The sequence below is a fragment of the Motacilla alba genome, chromosome 4 (assembly GCF_015832195.1).
Source record: "Motacilla alba alba isolate MOTALB_02 chromosome 4, Motacilla_alba_V1.0_pri, whole genome shotgun sequence".
NCBI classification, from domain to species: domain Eukaryota; kingdom Metazoa; phylum Chordata; class Aves; order Passeriformes; family Motacillidae; genus Motacilla; species Motacilla alba.
In genome coordinates this window covers 60,268,740-60,282,938 of record NC_052019.1, presented here as the reverse complement: position 1 = coordinate 60,282,938, position 14,199 = coordinate 60,268,740, and the positions used below count along the sequence as shown (strand labels likewise).

The 14,199-nt window shown below is 35.3% G+C and overlaps 2 protein-coding genes across 8 annotated transcripts in view; one reads left to right on the top strand and one right to left on the bottom strand.

Moving 5' to 3' along the window:
* Positions 1 to 6,126, top strand: part of IL15 (interleukin 15) — a 29,601-nt gene extending 23,475 nt beyond the window's left edge. For all 3 annotated transcript variants that reach the window (XM_038135252.1, XM_038135251.1, XM_038135250.1), the window contains 5 exons: positions 3,577 to 3,677; positions 4,100 to 4,181; positions 4,335 to 4,376; positions 5,249 to 5,392; positions 5,919 to 6,126. In XM_038135252.1, coding sequence (XP_037991180.1) covers positions 3,577 to 3,677; positions 4,100 to 4,181; positions 4,335 to 4,376; positions 5,249 to 5,392; positions 5,919 to 6,032 — 483 coding nt within the window. In that variant the 3' untranslated portion in view covers positions 6,033 to 6,126. The remainder of the gene's footprint in view (positions 1 to 3,576; positions 3,678 to 4,099; positions 4,182 to 4,334; positions 4,377 to 5,248; positions 5,393 to 5,918) is intronic.
* Positions 1 to 14,199, bottom strand: part of INPP4B (inositol polyphosphate-4-phosphatase type II B) — a 380,968-nt gene that overhangs the window by 12,546 nt on the left and 354,223 nt on the right. For 3 of the 5 annotated variants that reach the window (XR_005256730.1, XR_005256729.1, XM_038135220.1), the window contains one exon: positions 6,846 to 6,962. Coding sequence is in view for 3 of the 5 variants with exons in the window: in XM_038135220.1 (XP_037991148.1) it covers positions 6,846 to 6,962 (117 nt within the window). In the remaining 2 variants the exon portion in view is untranslated. Of the gene's footprint in view, positions 1 to 6,279; positions 12,281 to 14,199 lie in introns of those variants that run through there. The other 2 variants (XM_038135219.1, XM_038135221.1) reach the window with 2 other exon arrangements.

The following is a 14,199-nucleotide window of genomic DNA, read 5'->3' as shown; positions in this document are numbered from 1 at the left end:
TTTAGCACAAGGAAGAAGAAGAGACTGACTAATATAATAATAATAATAATAATAAATAATAATAATAATAATAATAATAATAATAATAATAATATAATGTGCAAGAATTCTATTGCACTACAGAATGAAAATGAGAAATGGGAAAATAGATTGTTACAAGAGAGAGGTGTTTGAGAAGGCTGATTTGCTCATGGGGACAAGGAAAGGGGTTTGGTCAAGGAAAAAAGCGGTATGCTAGAAGTCAAGAAGTTAAAGAAAATTCAAGAGTAATCAAAAATTAGGAAGGTTAGACTTCAGGGCTCTAGGGTTTTTTATAGGGTGGGAGTTTTCTGCAAATGGTGAAAGACTCTTAGGACATTCCAGGATTTTGAAAGAAGTGGACATAAAGTTCTGGCAGGGAAACATATTGAGGTCTGAGCGACCAGTAATGAAGAAAACACTGGCAGTAGTTCCCTTTTTCCCATAGAAAGTGAAAATAGTATCACAAGTTTCTAAATCCCTCGTCTGAGAACAAGATCTGAGAACATTTTATGCTTCCAGTCACTTGATTTCAAGAACAAGGAAGCAGATGAGGAATAAAGATATAAAAAAAGAATAAAAATACAGTTCAAAATAAGGAGAAAAAAGAGAAGACCTTTGCCAATAGAACCCAATGGCATTGCCTAGAAATAAACTTTCTTATTTATTAATATGTTATGTCAAGAATTCAAGGAGACATTTATAAACAAATATTAATAAAGAATGTTATGTTAAGAATTCAAGGAGACATTTATAAACAAATATTAATGAAGAAGTTTAGACATAGGGTATTTAGGCAGAAACATGTAATTTTAACTGTCTGTATTTTCCATCATATGTAACTTAAATACTGTAAAAAGGCATGAATATTTTCTTTTGAGCAACTTAACATTATTGTTTCTGTGGCAGCCAAACCAGCAAAGTCATTGGCTGTTTCTGCTTTGTTACAGAAAAGTTTCTTTCATTTGCTTACAGATTTGCTTCTTTAAAGACAAAACAATACTGCTGTACCTTAGATATCACTCAGAGGTAACTGCTCTTAAAATGCTTAATTTAAATTCATTATTAAAAACCAGCATTCCTTTCCCAAACATTGTGTATATCGTAATTGATATTTGGAAGAGCATATATTCACTTCCAAAGGTGAAGTAAATATATAATAATATATAATAATTAATATTATATATAATTATATAATATATAATTATATAATAATATATAATATTTAGAGTAGCAAGTAATCAGGACACAAGCTACAAGCTACCAGAGATGTAACAAAGACAGAGAGTAATAAGTTAATGATTATACAGAGTAAGAAATCAAAGCCAGACATTACAACATTATGTGTTCAAGGCAGGAGAATGATTTGTAAAAGCTTCTAAGCCAGCTAGCAATGCTTCTGTTGTTGAGTAATAGTTTGGAGGAAAGAATTAAGAAATTCAAGTAGAAAATTACCCTGCATTGGGCCTGCAGAGGAGTGTGTTGGGGGATGTAGCTGACATTGAAACAATGAACAAATTTCTCTTTATGAACAAATGGAGTACCCTTTAGAATATGCAGGTAGTATATTTTTCACATATTTATCATCAGTACAAGATTTCTATTACGTCTAAAAATAAGCATTTATATTACACTAGCAATTATAATTTTATTACAATAAAGGTTAACTACAATATTTAAGAAAACCAAAGATGCAGACATTCAGTCAATGATGATGTAGAATGTTAAAAATGTTTAGCTATTGTAAAATATTTCTAGTATACTTTAAATTATTTTCTTAAGATTTGGGGTTAAACATGTTTTCTTCAGCTGTATCCACCAATCAAGTTTAAAATTACTTTAAGTACACTTGGAGTTTCCCCATAAGGCTACCTCTGACTTCACTTAAATAATAATAATAACAATAAAAAATACCCCAAACCAAAGCAAAATAGGATATTTTCTGAGGATTAGCATATCAAATGAAAGAAAGTAGTATGCAGATTTAACAAAAATAAATGAACAAAATCCAAACCCAAAAGAAATAACATGGCGATTTCAAATCAATGTTAACTGTGAAAAAGGTAAAGCCTTTCTGTCATACCGTAGCAAAATGATTTAGCTCTTTTGACCATATCCATGTAGTTAATAATTATTTCCTTTTTTATCCTGTACATTTGAAAAATATACATGTATAAGTACTTAATATTTTGGGTTGAGTACTCATATTTTCAATTTCCATTTGTTGTGGAAGCAGTGACAGGTTTAGCCTTGCTTGTAGACCTACTTTGGCTGACTACAACACAGCATCCAATTTCCATATGGAAATTGTTCAGAAGATGTAGGAGATGTTACCTGTTCTGTCCTTAATGCAGTTTAGATTGTCACAGTATCAATCATTTACATAGCTTTTATTTAACAGGTTTTGGACAAGCGAAGGGGATAAAAGGGACTGACACTGTGTCCCATTATTGAATGTGGAAATTTATGTAGGATCAGGTAACTATGCTATTTCAGCACTATCTTTAGGGATTAGAAACAAAATAATTGCAATGTATTTAAAGCATTTTCTGTTTAAGAGAGCAGCAAATATTTGTTACAAGTACTTTCCGGAAGTCCTGTCACACATGTGATTGTTACTCTCCTGGCTCTGCTTTATTAAGGTGGCTTTCAGCAAGTGAGCTGCAATCCTGATAGTGCATGGACTGACCTCCCATTTGGATATTTTTACTGCAGCACAGCTCTTCTTTGTTATGTTTTCTGGTCCATTTAAAAATATTTACTTGCAAGTTTGCAGGTATAGAAATGTCATTTGAGTCAGTTATAGAGTATTGCATGTTGGATAAGGAATAAAACCTCGGGTCAAAACCACGGCACTGCATCAGATAATTAACCTAAGCCTACGAGGGAACTTTATCAGCTAAATCAAAGGGCTTGTGACTTTGGAACAAAGGTTACCAGGCTGTGCACAGGGAAATGTTTCCTGATGGACAATGTACAGCTTCTCACAGCTTCTCCTTATTTCCAGTTGCTAAACTCCATTGAGGAAATTCTTAAATGCACCACTGCCCACTATTAGGCACACATACACTGTGTAAAGAAATGTAAGTATATACTATATCTAAATATTTTATTTTACATTTGTACACATAACCATAGTATTTGGTGCATTCAATGTAGAGTCTCACATATATGCAACCACAGTATTGGAGTTCAAGTTGTAGGCAATTAATTGAATTTGGGTAACAAATGGTAGCCAGGGGAGAAGTGGAAAACAAAAGTTCTTTAAAATTGACTCTGCATTACATTGCAGCCTTCAGTATGAATTGATAAATAAATAGGGAGCCCAGGAGGACTTCAGGTTTTCACAGTGTGCCTTCAGCATCTGGTTTTCTACCAACTATTTGGTAAAGTGATTATGTATTTCTCCAAGCTACAAATCAGTTGGTCTTTCCAGATACACACAACAGGGTCTTGTCTTTATAGGAAGTCTTGGAAAATTGGTTAATTAAGTCAATACTAAGGCAAAATTCTGTGGAATCAAATTGTGACAAGGCGTCACTTGGTTGTGTCTTTCAGAAAACACACCTGAAAAGTATTTGTCTGCAGTATCTGCTTCTGAACAGCCATTGCTTTTGCCTTTTAAAGAATGGGATGGGACTAATCATCATCTTCCTATGGTAACTACAAAGTTAATGTCAATCAGACAGTAACTAAAAATTATTTTTTTTTTACTATCACAGCTGTTACTTGTCTTCAGTCACTTCAGAGAGGATTTGAAATTTTATTTTTACACTTTAAAAGAATTTTAGGTATTTTACATCAGGTAATCAAACTTTCTCTTGCATTATGTTCTACAAATCTGGCCTTCTAAAAAACCCACATTTTTTATACTGTGTGTGACAGGAGATATAATTTTTATGTATCTGTGTGATTTTATGATTTGTCAAATATGCTTGCTTGCCCCAAACATTTACCATATGTATTTACATGTGAACACTGTATCTGTAATATCTTACAATGCTGAGTCTTTTTTTTTTCAGCATAAATGTTGTAGATATCTCCTGTTTGTAGATACCTCACTGCGTTTCTTCTGTTCTAGTGCTTATGTACCAAAGACAGAAGCAGGTCACTGCAAGTGGGCAGAAGTTCTGAAAGATTTGGAAAGGATCAAGACATCCAAAGTGAGTTCATAAAACAGTCAGCATTTCATATATTCATAGAAAAAGACTTAATAAAATATTTAGCACTGCACTCAGCTAAGAAGTGTTAGTGAGAGGGAGAGGGGTGGTCTTTGGTAGCTAATGTTTATAATTCCAACTCTTATTTTCTTGTAGGATATTGATGTCAGTTTATACACTGCAAACGCAGATGAGGATGTAAGTAAACTTCACATATGATCACAACTAATGTTTAATACGGTGGCTTCATAGCCTTACTAGAAATTATCCCCAAAAGTAGACTTGTTCTAATTTAATAAAGGTGTCTAAAATCAAATAATTTGCCTTGGAATAAATAGTTCTTCTAATCAGCATGCTTACGATAAACTATGCAAGCAGATATTAATTATCCTTGTTTAATCATCTGCTACTAAAATTAATCAATTGAAAGTGATGATTAAGGCCATGTTGGGTGGGGCTCTGATCATCCTGGCCTACAGACAGGAGTCCCTATGCATAGCAGAGAGGTTGGAAGTACAGGATCTTTAAGGTCCCTTCCAACCCAAACTATTCTGTGCTTGTGTGATTCAAAATCATTTTATCAAGGCAAACAATGCTAAAATAATTCCGGGATTAATCTTTAATTTTTCATTTAATTTTCATTTAAGGGAGCATTACCTACTTCCTCTACTCTCTTACCCATTCTGAATTCAGGTCTCTGAGTTAAAGTGTTAAAACTACTTAGCATAACATTAAATTAATTCCACTATGTTTAGTTATATGCCAGGTTCCTATCCTAATTAATTACTTTCCAGTGTTCCTCACCAAGACACTATGTTTCACTCCATCTTAGCAAACTGATTGGTCTTTTTGTTCTTAGCTCTCACAGCCCATTTCTGCAGATATTCAAATGTATTTGAATAGTAAGAAAAGATGCCCAGTAAGTAAAAATCAGCCTCTTTGTGGCTGATTTTATCTTAGATTACATCTCACTTATATCTTACTTGTGTTTTAAATTATACAATAAATTATGTCCTACATTTGCTTATTCCTTTTGGATCATAAAACTATTGCAACTGCATTTTTTTCAGGAAGAATGCCAAGAACTTGTAATGAGGTGCTTTTTCTTAGAAACAGAGGTGATAATTCAAGAATGTCGTATCAAAAATTGTAGTAAAACACAGGATGTTTGGAACATATGGAAAAATGGAAATGAAAGCTTTGAAAAAAATAAGGTAAACAACACCAACACTACATGGCAAAAAGGCAAATCAAAATTGTTTCTTTGGTAGCAGAAATACCTGTTTTGTTACATAAACAGTGGGATGAAAACTAATGAGATTCCAGTAACCTGTACTCGTAATAATGAAAAATCAGTGGTTTTTAGAAAAAGACTTTCAGAATTCCCATCATAGAAAATACTTTTGTGCATGCTTACATATGTCAGGGTATTTGAATGTGTGTGTATAAATGACAGTTTGCAGCTTCAGTACCTGCAGTCAGATATGTTAGACACAGGCAGAAAAGCATCCTAATTTTCAGAGGGACAATCATGTGCATCTTTCACTGAAGTGACGTACCTCTCAAAGATGATCCTATTCAAAAACCAGGAACTGCACAGACCATGAACCCCTCCACTTATATTTTCCATAGCCATTAACTGCAGTGGAATAATTCCCCAAAACAGGGCAAAAAAACTAATTCTCTATCAGAACGAATGGATTGGTATCCTGCTTTACTATCTCTTTTTTTTTTTTTCAGTTGGTTTCCACAAAATCAGAAAAATGCAAAGAATGTGAAGAATACGAAGAAAAAAATTTTACAGAATTTGTACAAAATTTTGAAAAGGTTATACAAAGGGATTGCAAACACTGACCAAAAGACATAAACTGGGAAACAAGATTCTTATATGAACACCCTCAGAGAAATTATATTATCACCAAAAATAAACCAGAAAAAAAATTTACAATCCTCTTGGCTATCTCTTAATATATCTGTTTCTATTGTGGTTTTCAGGTAAGCTCAATTACTTCTTCTACCCAAGAGAACTCAAAGTCAAAAATTAGAATATTTATATGAAGACTCTTCTTTGCCTTTTCTCCCTTTTGTACAATGCTAGCATAAGGCCTTTAAAAATTATCTCCAGTCTTCTCAGAGAAGACAAAGCTGGTGCTAGGTTTTTATAGCCAACAACAACATGTTCTGTTCCTTCATTTGTTACCTGTAACATGACTTCCTTCATTAATGTAATGACTGCAACTTGTTTAGTGATTACCAAAGATTTCAATTGAGATGTCAACCAAAGCAGTGTTGATTTAATTCTCTGAGTAAAGGAGGTGACCAAGTCTCTTGCACTCTAAAAAAAAAATAAATTCTGTGATTTAGTTAGAAATCTTGCCTGTCAAGTAGGATTTTTTTGGGAAAGAACTTTGAAGACACAAATCACTTTTGACCAGTTATTTGGAAATCATAACTATATTTCTAAGACTCAATGCAGTCACCTGTCCTCTGGTATTTCTGTAATGTTGTCCAGTCTCCTTTGGGCTCTTTCTAAACTAACTGCTTTCCTCATGATTCATATTCATGTCATACCAGCTGCCATCCATAATAAGTAATTCTTTTCTCCAGGCACCTCCGTTTCTCTATCTTCAGCTGATAAATGGCTGAGTCATTCAGCTGTCCACTTACCGGGAAGGAAGTTTCAATCTCATTATGGCAACAGACACACTGCCTGTTTCTCTTTTATTGTTGGGATGCTCCCAACAGTCAGTCTTTAGCACTCTGAGGAGATGAATCTCCAGTAAACTGCAAGAGGAAGAACATAAATGTGAGCATGTGGGATGTCATCTTCTGGGGCACTTGTAGACAGACAGGTTGGTAAATTCATAAGCACATTGATAACAGCATTAATCACTGGTAGAAATATCACAAAAAAGAAATAAATTATTTGCCACCATAAAACATAAAAACCAGAAGTGTTTATTACATAGTTTGCATGAAATAAAATGGTCCTAAATTTTAAATTTTTCCTTAATTCAATGGTATGTACTGAATATGATTTTTCCTTACCTGATGTCATGTGCACAAGAAAGGTAACACCAAGTTACAACTTTGGTCTTTAGTCAAAGAGATAAAGGGACTTTCCTTATTTCTGACTTTGAGAGGGAAGCAGAATACTGATGATGGGGGAACCAAAGAGCTGCTTTGCTCAGAAATTTCTTTCTCTTGACCATTTTGAAAATCAATTTCCTGATTTGTTTTTCATTAACTCATTTACTAGTGGCGAGTGTGTTAAATACTGTGAATTTGTCTTTCCAAAGAATACTGCTAAGTCTGTGACCACTCAGCTTGTCACTCTGTTAGCCACTTCCTGTTGGACACTGGCCATATCCCTTTTATTTCATTTTACTTCGACCTGGTCCAGGTGCTTATTCTGGGATTAAAAGAGGCCATTTGTTAATCTGGATCTCCAGCATTTCTGTTAGGGCTTACTTTTTCCTGAGAGCTGAGGAGCCATCTGAAAGCTTTACTACATCCTGAATCCAATGGTTATAATAAGTTATCTGGTTGGTATAAAGGATGGACTAAATTAAGGCCGGCTTGTTATTTGGTTGGTTTGTTTGTGGTTTTTGGTTGTGTGTGGATTTTTTTTGCTTTTATTTATTTATTTATTTATTTATTTATTTATTTATTTTAAGTTAGGAAATTCATATGTATTGAAGAGGAAAACTTTCAGTGTAACTAAACATGGACACATCTGATCTGACTTGTTACTCCTGCAGGCAGAACAATGGCTACTTTTGAATTAAACATCCCCAGGTTGAAGAAGGTATTTCTTCTACACAGGGTTGAGCTATTTGTGTGGCATTTACTAGCTGATATTTTCCAACTGCTGTTGGCAAATATTAAGGAAAAGATTAATACTGTATTTTCTCCAATGAGTCCTTGTCAGTTAGGGGACTAAGGCGACTCAAAGCAGAGTGTTTCTATGTACAGAAGGAACAATAACTACCTTTTGACACCATAAGAGAAGAAAAATGCTCTTCCATCAAAGTTTTGCACTACATAGTTCTATTTTCCTGACTTTGCAATAATTTAAAATCTGCTTTTCCTTTCCATGCCTAGTACTTAGCATCTACATTTCTTGTCTATATACTAACAGGATAATGCAAGTAGCACTAGTGCAGATGATGTCTGACATCCTCTGCCTTCTTGATGTTTTATTGGACCCCGAAGATAAATATGAGTTGTTTATCCATAGAATGTTGCCTCTAGTGGCTCCCAAATGTTTGAGCACCTGTTGATCAGGTACTGTTCAGATAATTTCACAAACATTTTAAATTCTGAACTGCAGATACCTTTCTTGTTAGGACCTCATGTTTTGAGGAAGATATAAAAGAGGTAATTCTTTGCCTGCAGTGAGATAGCTGGGGGATCAACAGCAATTTTAGATTATCCATCTTGTTCATATGACTATGTAACCAAATTAATAGTAAAGAAATGTACTTTAATATCCATTCCAGCTCCATGGGGCAAAAGCTCAGACTAAGAATATTTGAGTCAGCCAGCCCAGCGTAGAGAGGTAACACTTACAATGGAGGGAAAATGGCATATTTTATATAGATATATAGAGAGAGAGCTATCAAAAGGTATTCTCCATGGATAAAGCAGGAATTTCTGTACAGCATCAGGAGACTGATCAACACGACACTGAGCCATACTTAAAAGGGACATTCTGTAAAGTCTAAAGGGTTATATGTTCTCTAGAGGCAGAGAAGAAACAAACTTTGGTCATATGAATTCTATGGAATTTTACTCTCATGCATTTAGGGAGGAAAAGAAAGCCATAGATGAGCAAGCTTAGCATTTTTTCAACAAAAAGCTCAAATCAGCACCTTGAAACTGTTTCCTTCCAACTATTTTCCCTCACTGTTGGAGAATTCACTTTTTCTTATCAAAAGGCTTAATTAGGCCAATAATTAACAACTTAAAGACAAAGGGAAATAAATATGTTTCATAACCTCACCCTCTTCTACATGCTTATTGAATGTGGTATTTTTTTGACCAAGTCAAGCCAACCAGGAATCAAATGTCTTTGTAAAAATGGGGGGAAAGATGAGGCAGTACAATAAAGAATGAGAAGTCTTTTGAGATAACTGACTTATATGTGCCATGATATAAGCAGCTCACTGCCTCTAAAAGTTAAAAAACATATAGGAGAAAAAGGAATGAAGTTGGAACATAAAAAGAAATCAGGGGGTTTTCTGGGAATTTTCTTGAGAAATACCGAAGGCAAAACAGCTTATTTTAACTTTAACATACAAATTAGTATCTTATACTGGTTTTCTTCCTTCTGAGCCCTCAACCATACAAACTTTTCCCTTTTTTCCCTTTTCCTAGTGGGACTCAATACTCCTTTGGGCTTTCCACTTCACTATATACAGAACTGTTTCTAATGAACGGTTTTTACAAGTTTTAGTGAAGAAAAACAAATGCAACTAACTTCTCCTATGTCAAGATACGTTCTTGAAATCAAATTATAAAATACCTTGACAGTGCTGCTGAAAGAACCTTCATTAGACCACAAAACAGTATTTTGTTGTGAGGTGAACAGAAGCCATCCGTTGTGGCTTTGTTTATATAATGCCTTTCAGGAGGAAGCACCTGTATTCAGCTTTTCAAGATTAAATATTGAAGGTCAGTAATCCTTACAGAACCTTAATGGCTGCTCTACCACACATGACAGACCTCAATAAACTGACAAAAGAGAATTTAAGAGAAATTTAAAATATACTTACGTCATTGGAATACAACACAAACAACAACATTAATTGAAACAGCGTACCTGTGCCACAGATAAAACTGAGAAATCATTATTTTTAAAAGTTGCCTTTCCCAGCTCTTCTAGGAGTCACATACATCCTGCAGTTAAAAATCTATTAAAAATATATCTATCTGGAAATCTTGCAGCAATGCAAGACATATTAGAACTCCCAGTTTGGGGGTCTTTTGAGCCATTATTTTCCCAATGAGTGAAAATTTTCTCTATCAAGAAAAAGATTACTATTTCTTATGATTGATAGAATCTACTATTTTTCAATGGAGTACTGAGAAGCCAGACCTTAGTTTTTGTCAGTCTCAAGGCATTCATGAGAGTTTATTCAGTAGCACATGGAACTCCTTAATCCTCTGAGCCAGTGATACTGAATAGCAGGTATTAATCATAATCCATTATGACAACTGGGAATTTCTTCTCCTCATTAACCTTAATTGTGGCTTTTTACATCCTGTTTTCCAAGAATCTTCTTTTTCTTTTTTCAGTTGAAGATATCAAATGAGAGATTATGTTTCCTTTGGTATCCTTGGCAACTAATTCAAAGAAGATTAGATCATTATGAATAATTCCTGCAACTTTTTTCTGTAACAAGCTTCCTGCTTTCATGAACCATTTGACATTTTAAAGTTTTGACTGAAGACTTCAGACAACATTTTTCTCTCTATACATCCTTCTGCAGGCTAGTGTCTGAGCTTTATTTTACCCTAGAAAATCATCCTAGCAGTAGGTATCAGTCATTTAGATAAGTTAACCAAAATCCCTTAGCTGTACTGTAGTTTTATCACATCACATAAATCCTTCTTAGGACTTCATCCTCCAGTATTTTATACCACTAATGAATTAGAGTATTTACTCGGGACAACTTAGACAAAACTCATTGAATTTCTGAAGTTGTTTTTAAGTTCTCCAGCTATAACAGATAAGAGGCAGGTGTTAAGCATTGGCTTAAAGACTTAAAGGGGGGTTTTTGGTCAGTTCTAGGTCTCGTTTTTTTCCCCATAGTGACTTTCTGAAAGCACAGATAATTCTGTATAGTCTGTGACTTATTTCAGCATTGGTGAAGGAATCTCAAGCAGAAAAACTTCCACTAAGCAGGCATCAATTGTGTCAGAGCTGGGACATAAGCTTCCCCAGATATGTGCTTGTGTAGGGTCTCAGTTATCTGGTGACTGACAGTAAGCCATGGAAATGATTCCTTGTCCTCCTCAGTGCGAAGGAAAAGGCACCGTCACCAGCAGCCAGTGGCTCTTTGGAAGCAGTTCTTGAGGAGCCATAATTTCTGTCTCTGTGAAGTGGAGCTCCTGGAAGTCCCATTACCAGCCACATAAGGTGGTGATAACTGTGAGATTATCATGGAACATGGTGGTTATACAGATAATTTTTTTCTAGGAAAGCTGCCTTAAAATAAATATTTCAAAGTTGTGTTCTCTGGACTGTATCAAAGACCTCTATGCCTATACAAATAAAAAGAAAGGGTGGGGAGGCAAACAGGCTCAGCACAGCCTCTTTGGGCTTGGTCACATGAATTTATGAGTCTGCATTTAGTCCTAGAAAACACGGAGTAATTTTAAGCTGCATTGACATAAAATGACAGGACAAAAATAACAGCATTTTTGACAAATATATGCTAGAAGGAGTCACAAGGAAAGGATGAAGGCGTAGAAAGCATTCCTTTTCCCTCTGGTCCTTAAAGTTATTCCAACCACTAAATATTAAAGTTGACAATATTTGGAATGTAACACTCAGATATGTGTGACTCCTCTCACTACGCTGTTACCTGCATCTTCAAGCCTGCACACCACAACCAACTCAAGGAGTACTGTATGTTGAAAACAGAGCATCCTTTTTTTCCTGAGCAGCTATAAGTAGCATTTCAAGTGCAAACTACCTCAGCAATGGTAATCTCTAACACCTGAAGTACTCTAACCACAACAATCATCCAAACCCTGGGAAACTGAGGAAGAATAACACGCGGCTGTTTTCTTAGCTGCATATCATGCCCATGAATGCTGAGACTAGCAAATCTCGAGGTCCTGAGAAGAAGAGGGTAAGAATTACGCAACATATTCACTGTTTACAATGCCAACCCATGCTGGGAATACTTTTGTTTATTAATGACAGAAAACAAGGTCTACCTTTACCCTTCCTACTTTCTTGTTTCATGGTAAAAGCATTGTATGCGCTTCCTTCTACAGCCCTCTTCTCTTTAAGGGAGTTACACTGCACAATAGGACGTGGGGGCATATGTTGTAACTTGTAACTTGAACACTGCAGCTGGACAACATTTCTGCAAAGAAAAGGTGTTTATTTCAAACAATATTCACTCACAGTTGTTGCTACAAAAAAAATATTTCAAGAGAGCTCAGAAATCTCATCATGTTTTGTAGCAGGTGCAGGCCCTGCAAACCTGCCTTGGCGTTCAGAAGCCTAAGACAGGCAAAATGCTGAGTCATGATGACTGGATGTTAGGAGCCCCTTTCTCCCTTGCTTATCTCTCTGTAAGGCTATAGGTCACTTTCCTTTAACCCTCACCATTGGACAATTCTCAATCCCCTCTTGCCCTATATAAACCTCTGTTTCTGCCCAGCTCATCAGAGAAGAGCTGTCACTGAACCCCTTTGCAGAAAGAAGATAATAAAGGACATCGCTGCAGAATATTTCACACAGCGCTCTCCTCTCGTCTTTTCCTGGTCTACCGAATGCCTGCTGCATGCCCCAGCCGAGCCTAGCAAGCTCAAGAGCAGAAATCACTCATGAGCTGAGAATCACTAAAGCTGAATATCACTGAAGGCTTGCTAAGGCGCAGGCTGGAGGCGCTGCTAGAGCTTGGGCTGACTGGCTCTCCTCCAAGCTGAGCTATCCGGCTTTGATGCAGCTCCTGGGTACACCCTGTAGCCCAGTCAGCAGCATTAAAATGCTTAAGATGTTTATTGGCTGTTTTCTGGTTTGTAAGCAGAGCTGCAAAAAAAGCAGAGCTGCAAATAATTTTATTTATTTGAAAATATTTTCCACCAGAAACTTATTGCATCTTCAGAAAGTGTCTGAAGCAACTTCTTAAGCTGCTGCTTTATTTTTAGTCAACTGATAGTATTGTAAAAAGAGAATAAAAACTATTTGTCAAAAATCACGTAGTGAAGTAGTTTGCATCTTTCGCAATTCCTAGGAAAATACCTTGTGGCATACTAGCACATGTAAAGAGTATACAGATTATATTCTCAAACTTTCTCAGGACTTGAGGGAAATTTACAGTGGTTTTTATTCTGTGCTCCAAAAAGGATTATTGGAATTTTCAACTTTCACTATGGTCAAACAAACAAAAAAAGGAACTTAGAGTAAGTCCAGAGATATTGACTCAGCAGTAAAAAAACTGTCTATATATAAAGAATTTAAAATTAAGAATTTTCCACTCCTTATGCAAATGTAAGACTCAATCTCCTATCAATACAAGTGTTTCTTGTATTTTTTTCCAAGATGACTCAAATACTATCTGATATGTACCTTTGGCAATACTTCTACAATCAATTGTACAAACTCATTTTTGTTTTGCAAATATAATGAGAAAATCCACCTTGTGCTTGAAATTTCTTATATTTTTCCTTGATGAAAGAGCTGAAAGTGCTTTTTATTGAAATCAGAAATTTGAGTTGTCCAAAATAATACAAATGTTTTTAGAATCAAAGGAGATTAAACTCCTTTTTTGCTCCATATAAAAACCCACAAAACTTTCTCAGAATATATTCCAACAGGGGAACATTACTGTAAAACATAAGTCTGAATTTTTAGAATTGTAATAATTTCAACAGATAGAAATTCAATAAATTTCTGGGAAGAAGCCCTACAACACCCTTGCTTAGGGTAGACTTAAGTAAAGAATAACAAGAAAATTTTTAAAAACTGATAAGGAAAATAGAGTATTTGAACATGATTCAGATGACTATAATTTTTTTTTATATTACTATTTTTTTTTTCTCTTATCACCTTCCTCATAGTCTCCCTTCCCGCATTTCTTGGAGGTAGGCATTAGGCTTTTAAAGAAATCCCTTAAAGCATCTGGTTACGCTTTCAGGGTTAGATCATGCCTCCAGGACACAGCCTTTCATCTGGGTCCTGAGAATGGCAGTATCCTTAGAACAAGGCAGTGTGGAGCAATGAGGTGACAATTTCTTGGGATGAGAAGCAGAATTTAGAGATGTCTGTGCATCACCA